The sequence below is a fragment of the Phalacrocorax carbo genome, chromosome 6 (genome assembly GCF_963921805.1).
Source record: "Phalacrocorax carbo chromosome 6, bPhaCar2.1, whole genome shotgun sequence".
Taxonomy (NCBI): domain Eukaryota; kingdom Metazoa; phylum Chordata; class Aves; order Suliformes; family Phalacrocoracidae; genus Phalacrocorax; species Phalacrocorax carbo.
The window spans coordinates 57776429-57785261 of NC_087518.1; the positions used below are offsets into that span (position 1 = coordinate 57776429).

The 8833-nt window shown below is 62.9% G+C and overlaps 1 protein-coding gene across 1 annotated transcript; it reads right to left on the reverse strand.

The window, feature by feature from the left end:
• Positions 1 to 3618: 3618 nt before the first annotated feature.
• BARHL2 (BarH like homeobox 2) lies at positions 3619 to 6570 on the reverse strand. Its single transcript, XM_064455751.1, has 3 exons — positions 5985 to 6570; positions 4360 to 4585; positions 3619 to 3931 (listed from the first exon to the last, which is right to left on the reverse strand). Exons 1-3 carry the CDS (start codon positions 6568 to 6570, stop codon positions 3619 to 3621), a joined length of 1125 nt encoding a protein of 374 aa, XP_064311821.1.
• Between the last annotated feature and the right edge of the window lie 2263 nt (positions 6571 to 8833).

The following is an 8833-nucleotide window of genomic DNA, read 5'->3' on the forward strand; positions in this document are numbered from 1 at the left end:
CTACCCACAAAACTCACAGCCACGAACCAGCAGAAACAAACCAAAGGGGAACCGGGCAACAAAAAGTTCTCCCGCCGCGCCACCGCGGCCGCGCCGGTGTCAATCCGGAGCGGAGCAGTCCCGTCCCGCTTTCCGCCCCGCCGGCTGGACAAACCCCCGGGACAAAGCCCTGGGGTCGCAGCCCCCGCTCCGCGCCCTCCCGGAGGGCCGGGCCCAGAACAGGGGCTTCTCCCGGGCGGTGGGTGGCGGGGAGAGGAGCCAGGCGGTGCTCGGGCAGCGGGATCCTGACTCAGCCTTCCTCCGCCTTCATCACCGCCTGCCGGCAAGCGCCGGGGGAAGGAGACCGCCAGGTCCCCACCGACGGAAGGCTCTCCTTGCTGCCCGCCCAAGCCCGGCCGGGGGCAAGGCAGGGAGGTGCCGCGGGGGTCCCGGGGCGCCGGGTGCGGGGCGCCGGGTGCGGGGTGCCGGGGCGGGCCGGAGCTGTCCGTGGTGCTGAGGGCAGGCGGGGCCGGGGCCGCCCCGCTCCGTGCGGGTCTTTGCCCTGGTGCGGAGAGCGGGCGGACACCGGCGGCTACCCGCATCCCCCCGCTTCCACTACCTCACGGTTTGTTTCCACGCTCAGCACATCGACAACCGGGTGTTTTCCGGCGGGTGCCAGTTCTTTCCCGCGGTTTAAGGCTAAGAGAACCCCTTCATCTGGCAACAGATGGGTTGGTTTGTTCACATCCACTTCCAGGGCCGAGAGCAGCTCCTGGCACGGGTTGGAGGGCGGGGAGGGACCGGGACTGCAGGAATTCACCAGCTCGGCACCAAGTCTGGAGGGGCACCGCGGCGAAAGTAGCTGTCTGAGGGAGGAAAAGGGGACAAAACCCGAACGCCGCCGCTGGAAAGTCACGGCCATCAACGGTGCCAAACCACGAGTGGGTGCCCGGTCCTGCGGCGGGGAGGCGACCCCGCGCAGCCCGGCTCTTTGTCCTGCCGCAGCGCGCTGAAATGCGTGCCCGTGTGCGGGGGTTTGGGGGGGGTGGGTGGGGTGGAAGGTGGGATTAAACACGCAACGGAGCCCTTTCCTGCAAGGGCTGCCCTGCCGGTCAGCCGGTCCCCGGGTGGGCTCCTTCCCGGTGCAAACGAAGAGCAGAACAAATGAAGGAAGGCTTACATTTCCAGCCCCGCTTCCCAAATGGGGAAAGGGAGCGATTCCTGCTCCAAACCTCCTCCCGCTCACACACATTTCCAGTTGGGTCTGGAAATACGTTTTAGGGGAGGTCACCGTTGCTCGCCCCCCCCCCCCCCCTCCTCCGGCAGACCCTGCTTTAGACACCGTCCGACACGGCACCGAGCCCCCCCAGCCCGGCCGCGCTCCCCTCTCCTGCCTGCAAGCCCCTGCCCGCCGCGGCTCCCAAAGCACCGGGGCCCCCCGGCCCTGAACAGGCGGGGGCACCCCGCGGCCCCGGGCGGCCCCGCTAGGGAGGCGGGAGCTGGGGCCACTCATCTATTTTGCATTAACTTTCCTTCCTTATTCGCACTACTTTTCAGAGAGTTTGTGCAGTCAAAACTGAGCCCCGATTTAGCCAGCGAGAGAAACAACGAGTTAGGACCAGCTTTTCCAGATGGATCGCCTCCTTTCGGGAGAAAACCCTCCAAGATTCGTTGTTTAGACTCGGGAAAAGGCTCTAATCCAGCCCAAATTTCCTACCTCCTTCCCCAGCCCGGATAAGATGCGTATCCCGGGAAAACCTCGGCAGGGGGGCGGCTCTGGCCACTCGGAGCCCCGCTCCCGGGTCGTTCCTACCGGGGGTAATTTGGGGGCCACGGCGGAGGCGCGGGGGAATAAATCAGCGACCGCCGCAAAAGGGGCAGAAAACGAGGTGGGCGTTCCCGACCCGCTCCCCTTTTGTTAGATCAAGGCAGAGGTCAATATGGTTTTGACGCGAATTTATTAGCAGAGAAATCAGCAAGCCGCTCGCTAATTAGCAAAGCCCAAATAAATGTGCCCGGAGGCTTCTTTTTTTTTTCCCCCCCTCCTTCTATCTCAAAAGAAAGGGAACCCACTAGCAAAAATAGAGAGGAGGAAAAAAAAAAAAAGCCAAACCCTCAGAGGAGAAGATAATATTGGGCTTTATGAATGTTTTATAGGTAATTGCTGTATAACTTTTTAATTTCGCAAGGGGGGTGTTCACCTCCGACGGCCGGGGCCACAGCCGTCCCCGGAGCCCGGTGGAGGGTCACAGCCCCCAGCCCCGACCCACGCCCCACCCTCTGCCCCTACGGGACCCGGGCCGGGCCGGGGAGAAGAGGCGCTCAGATGGAAGCTGCCTGCCGGGGAACGGCGGAGGGAGCAGCAACAGAGATCAAAGGCCAGCCGGGTTCGGGGGCTCCCCGTCCGCCGGGACCCCCCTGCCCTCCCTCGCCACTTCCCCTTCGTTACTCACCCCGCCCGCCGGCGCTCGCTGCCTGTCCCAGCTCGGTGCGGACACAGCTGCGGGGCCGGGGCCGGGGCCGCGTCCCCCAGCCCGGCACGGCCCCGTCCCGCCCGCCCCCGGGGACCAGACCGGGCCGCCCCCCGCGCCGCAGCCTCTCCCCGCCGCCTTCCCGGGAAACCCGCCGCCGCCCTGCCCAGGTGCTCCAAATAACGGCGAGGGGCACGACACCTGCGCCGGCATTGGCGTTCCGGTTTTGGCTTTTTTTTTTCCCTTTAAAAATACAGATAGGGAAAAATAGCGCCGGTTATGAAACAACGAGCCTGAAATTAAAAATATTTTTAAAAAATAAAGTGGCATTTGCCTTTACTACTCCGAATTTCTTGCGTTCTCGTCACGGGGAAAATTATCTACCTTGAATTTCCACATTTGTTAAAAAAAGATAAAGTTTATTTCTCTTTTTTTTTGTTTGTTTTTTTTCCCTGTAATTTTTCAGTCACAAAAAATTCTATATTTTGTCATCTAAGCATTTATTTTACTGAATCCAAAAAGACATGAAAAGGGAGAGGGGAGAATCACGTTCGTTCGTTTTAAACTAACGTATAGAAGTGAATTTTTTTCCTTTTTTTTTTTTTTTTTTTGGACGACATATAATAAATATGATATAGCACTCAGCACTCGTCTGTACAATTCTGTTCGCATTAGGGAGCATGCCACTTTTCAATAAGAAAAAAAAAAAGAAAAAAAGAAAAAAGGTCATGAGAAAAATCAGTGCAAAGTTCTCCGTTCCCCCGGTCTTCTCCGCCGGGCGGGGGTCGAGGTGCTCTCATTCCCTCCGTCCTCCGCAGCCGTTAGTCTCTCCGGCGGGCTCGGGCTCCCTCTCCCTCTCCTCCTCCTCCTCCCCCTCCGTCCCTCTCTCTCTCCGAGCTCCAAGTCCTGCCTCGCAGGAGCCGAGGTCGGCGGGTCGCCCCGCGGCTCTGCCCGCCTTCCCCCGCGTGTGGTCGTTTCACTTACGGGCTCGGCTCTGGGTTCACGGTTCAAGAGTCCCTGCTCTGACTGATCGCCTCCCTCGGTGGCCGGTGGCTGCCTGCAGAAGCTCCTGCCCCTCGGCTTCCCCTCGCTTTTCCTCCTCTGCGGTGCTGGGGCTTGTTTGGGGACGGGGAGGGGAAGGGCTCGTTGCGGGGACCGCGGTGCCGTTTCACCGGGGGTGCGGGGTGCCGGGCATGGGGTTGGCCAGTGGGTTGAGGGCCGGTTGCCCGCCGGGCCCCAGCCCGTGGATCAGCACCCGCGGCACCAGCGGCCGCTGGAGCTGGGGGTGCGGAGCGGGGGGAGTCCGGTACATGCTGCTGTACATGGCCGCGGCCGCCGCGGCCGCCGTCGTGCTGTCCATGCTGCCCAGCAGGCTGGGGTGGTAGAAATAGGGCGAGGGGAACATCCTCTGCAGGGCCGAGTAGTTCCCGGCCTCGGCCAGCAGCTCCAGGCCCACCGCCGTCTGTCGCTTCCACTTCGTCCTGCCGGGGTGGGGGGTGGGAAACAAGAGGCGGCTGCAGGGCGGGAGCCGCGACGGGGCACCCGGCCCGGTTCCGCGGGCGGAGAGCCCCCTCCCCTCCCCGGCACCGGCCCGCACACGGCGCGACCCCCCCGCCCCCGGCCGCCCCCCGCACCCCCCCCGACACACGCACACGGCGACTCCGGCCAAATTAATAACCACGACACACGGGTAGATCGCAGCGCGCTGACATTAATGGTTTGCGACAGAATTAGGGTGGCTGCAGCCGTATGTAATGAGACAGAAAATTACGGCAGCGGTGACAGGGACCGGACACCCCACCCCCAGCCCCGCAGCCCGCCGCCGGGGAGGGCGCGGGGCAGCCGCCGGCCTCTCCCCGCATGGCCCCGGGCTCCCGCGGGAATCCCGCCCCGCCGGAGCCCGCCTTACCTCCGGTTCTGGTACCAGGTTTTCACCTGCGTGTCGGTGAGGTTGAGGGCGGCGGCCAGGTCCATGCGGTCCTGGACGCTCAGGTACTTCTGCCGCTCGAAGCTGCGCTCCAGCTGGTTGAGCTGGTGGTCGGAGAAGGCGGTCCGCGCCTTCCGCGGCTTCTTGGCCCGCACCGGGGGGCTGTCCCGGCTGCTGCTGATCTCCCGGTCACCCTCCTCCTTTGTCCCTGCGAGCGAACCGGGGTACGGTGAGAACCGGCGGGGACACCGGCTCCGACACCGATCCGCCCCGCCGCCGTTATCGGGTCCCGCCGCCCCCTTTCCGGGGGCTCCTCCGGGGCATGGAGGGGGGAAACGATGAAATCCGGCGGGGGAGGGGGGGCCGGCGAGCCCGTCCGATGGACGGCGGGATTCCCACTCTCCGCTTGCCAACTACATGGCTTTCGTTATTTTTCTCGCCCCTTTCCCCCCGGCCCCGAAATACCGGGCAATCGATCCATCAATCCGGCTCCTCTCGGGCCCGGGTTTGTGGCGCTCCTTGATCTTCCCCGCAGGAAGAACAATAATCTCCCTAATTGACCCACTGGGGAGGCTGGTGCACGCAAAAAATGGCCAGACCAGACTGTACATCTGGTTCGGGTACTCTTATGCTAATGTTAAAAGAGCAAAACGAACGGCACAGCCGGGTTAAAAAAAAAAAAAAAACAAACCACACACAGCCTGGTTAAGAAAAAAAATCTTAATGGGGCAAAAAATTAGAGAAATGTGTCCCGTCGCCTCCCGGCCGAGGCGGGCGGGCTGCGGGAGAGGGCAGCTCCGCGGCACCGCGGGGAGAACAGCCCCTCTCCCCGCCTCGCCTCTGCCGGCTTTTCTCCTTCTTTTCCCCACGCACACATCGCTATTTTCATTTACTAACCCCGCACGGCGGAGGCTTCCCCATCAGCACGAAATCCGTAATTAAAATAATAATAATAATAATAATAATAATAATACGGAGAAATAAACCTCCCTATCCCAGCGCGGGGAAAACCCGGGTCTTTTGCGAAACGCACAAAGCCCTCCAACCTTCCGCTGCCTGTCGCGGGCCGGCTGCTTTTTTATTCTCTTATTTTTAATTAAAAGTTGTTGGGGTTTTGGGTTTGGTGGGGTTTTTTTTTTCGTTTGTTTGGTATTGGCTGTTGAGGAAGTGGGATTTTTTTGTTTTCCTTATTTTTATTTTAGAGCAAAAATGAAAAGGCTGAAGGCAGTAAGTGCAGCTGAGCCGCCGGTTGTTAGAAAGCCGGAGAAGCATTTATACGCATTTGCGTTAAAAATAAATTCTCTTTTCCAACGCGAACCCACCGCTCCGGCTTTTGCCTTAAAAACGTGGAAGTTAAATTTTAAAATAATTAAATAAACAAATAAGAAGAGGAAAGGCCGACAGAGAAGGAAAAAGGAGGGATTTCATTTCCCACCGATCGCAGACCGCGCTGCGAGCATCACCGGCCGGCCCGGCGGAGCGGGGCGCTCCTCCCGCACATTTCCCCCCCCCACCCCCCCTTTTTCTTTTCCTTTTTCGTTTCACCGATGCGGCCCCGGTTCTAACGGCGGCCGAGGCGATGCGGGGCCGGGCCGGGCCGTACTCACCGTGGCATTTGATGTCGCCTTGCGTGTCGTCGCGTTTATCGAGCTTGGCTTTGCCGTCGTCCTGCTCGAGTTTGGGCCTGAAGCTCTCCGGGGCCGCGCTACCCTCCTGCTTGGGGGTGTGATGGGGAGAGGGGACGCTGGTACTGTAAGGTGCGCACGCCGCCAGCGGTTTGCTGTCCCCCAAAATGTCCTTAATTAAAAAAGAAGAGGTGGAAGTCCTGGCGCCGGAGCTGGCCGAGCCCAGCTGGGGCGGCGGCGGCGGCTGCGGGGGCGACGGCTGCAAACTCGGCGGCGGCGGCGGGGGGTGCGGGCCGAGGTGGAGGTGGTGCGGCGGCGGCGGCGGGAGGCTCTCCGCCACCCCCAGGTGCGGCTCGGGGTGCTCCATGCTCACCGAGATGGGCGACGAGGGTGCCGTCCCCACCGTGTCGATCTCCGAACAGGGGGACGGCGTGGCCTGGCTCCTAAAATCCGCCGGCCGGCCGTCACCGTGGGGGCGAAAGTCTCCGTTCATGACTCCGGGGCTGCCGGTGCTGCCGCCCGACAGGATCGTGTCTATCCCGAAGCTGGACCCGCTCGGTCCCTCCATGGCGGACCGCTAGCGCCGCGCCCGCATCCCCGGGGGCGACCGCGGGGGTAGCACCGGGGGAGGGAGAGGGAGGGAGAGGAAGAGGAGTGGGGGGGATGCGAGTTACCCCTACCCCCGCACACCGGCGGCGCGGGCGGCACTAGCGCGGAGCCCCCGCCGAGCACCGCATCGCCGCCGGGCCGTTCGCGCCTCTACCCAACTTTGTTGCGGGAAGTTGCGGGCGCGGAGCGGGGCGGACACCGGCCACTGCGGCGCGCCTGTCCGTGCCCACCGAGCTCCTCTCGGCGTCGGCGACTCCCCCCGTGACGTCACGGCCGCCGCGTCGTCCCGCGCCCCGTCGTTTATTATAAACCCGGGTTTTTGCCGCCGCCGCTGCCCGCCCCCATTGGCGGAAGGGCGAGCGGGGGCTGACGCAACGCGGGTGGCAGCCAATCAGCGGCGGCGGCGGCGGGGACAGGGGGCGGGAGGGGGGGTGCACGCCAGCGCCCCCTCCCCTCCCGCCCCCTGTCCCCGCCGCCGCCGCCCCGTCGGTCCCCCGTTCCCCGACCGATGGATCGGATCCCCGGGAGGGCTTATCCCGGTGTTCCCGGGACGGTTCCCAGGTTGAACGTCAGAATAATGGGAAGTGCCAGTGACAAGACGTCGTATTAATCCTGATGAAGTGACGCGTCAACCTAATTAGCAGAGTAATTTACAAAGGTGGTAATGGGCGATTTAGAATTCTCCGAGTTATAGCTGAGGACGAATTACCATTTCCCATGAAAGCCCACCCCGACGCCTCCCCTCCCGGCCTCCAGCAGCACCCGGGACCCGGCGAGCCCCAAAACCCGCAGCCCCAGCCCCAAACTGGGGGCACAGAGAAATGGGGCGCGGGGCAGGATGGGCTTAAGGGGGATATTTTTATTTTCGGGTGATGATATTCAGCGACGTGCTGTTCATCACCTAGAAGTGATGCGGCAGGTGCGGGGCCGCTGGCACCCCCGCCCCGCATACAACGGCTCCCCCCGCTGATGGGTAGCCCGTGGCCGGCCCGGGGCGACAATCCCGAGTGAGGACAATCCGTGGGTCCCGTTTTACCCCGTGCCCCGTCCCGCCTGTGCCCAACCGGGACTCCCCCGCCCGACCGTGCGCAAGAGGATGCGCGGGTGCGGTGGCTGCGCGGGTGCGTCCCCGCTCCCGTTTCCCACGGCGGTGGGTTTCCTGGGGAAAGCGTCCCGCCGGGAGCTGCGGAGGGGAGCGGACGGGGGCCGCGGGGGGCCGCGGAGAGCCGGTAACTCGTTGCGGGCGGTTCGGTCCGACGTGAGATGAGGATCCGCGCCCCGAGAGGAGAGGTGCCGATGCGGACGGTGCCGCAGCCTTCGGCTCCGTTTCCGACGGCTTGGGGCCGGCCTTCCCTCGTAGGGAGGGGAGCCGACGAGCTGCTGCGTCCCCGCTGCCAAAAATCCAGGCTTTCCGTGGGATTCACCCCTTACCGGTATCACGGCAGAAGCGCACCGGGACGGGTCCCGGCCCCACTCCCGCACTTGGTAAGAAGTTTTTTTTCGACGGCGGGAAACCTTGCCCGCGGGCATCCCGCTGCTACCGAGCCTGCCCTCCGCCTCCCGCTCCTCCCCGGCAGCCCCGCTCCGCCGCCCCGCGGGGCGTACCGTTTGCCCCGGGGCTTTAGGCGCCGGTGCCGAGGCCGGGGGCCGGTGAGGGAGCGCAGGCGGTGAGCCCGGCGGAGGTGCAGGGCCGCCCGTGTCCGCTGGGCGGCGGTGGCGGCCGCCCCCGTTGTCCCGGACGGGCGCCCGGTGCGGGAGGCGGCGCGGGAGCCGCCGGCCCGGCGGGAGAAAGGGGGTGGCGGCACGGCTGGGAGACCCCCTGCCAGCGCCGGGGGCTTGAAGGAGCAAGGGGAGGAAAAGGGGACAGAAGAAAAAACGGGGAGAAACAGAGGAGCAAAATGAAAGATCAGGAGAAAGGGAATTTATTATTTTTTTAAAAAGAAACCTGCAAACGCGTAGGCAGGTTTCCTGCAGCAGGGAAGCGGCCCGCGGCGGCAGTATTTATCCTGCTGTCTTGGTTTGCAATTTACCAAAAGTATGTCCTAATTATCCCTAGGGGAATGCGGGATCCGGGGTAATATGTTACACTAGCATAATCCTTTAACTCACAATACACTTCCCTGTCCCGGAATCGGGATTTAGGGCTTAAAGTCATGTTCCTGAAGAGTGAACACCTTTCATTTCCCTCCTCCTATTTTTTTTAATCCTCTACTCCATTGTGC

What these genes read in the sequence shown, in the direction of transcription:
- BARHL2 (XM_064455751.1), bottom strand. Translation starts at nt 6,570, where the DNA reads ATGGAGGGACCGAGCGGGTCCAGCTTCGGGATAGACACGATCCTGTCG. An exon ending in AGGCGACATCAAATGCCACG is followed by an intron (nt 4,586 to 5,984) that starts GTGAGTACGGCC and finishes GTTCGCTCGCAG; the next exon opens with GGACAAAGGAGGAGGGTGAC. An exon ending in ACCTGGTACCAGAACCGGAG is followed by an intron (nt 3,932 to 4,359) that starts GTAAGGCGGGCT and finishes CCACCCCGGCAG; the next exon opens with GACGAAGTGGAAGCGACAGA.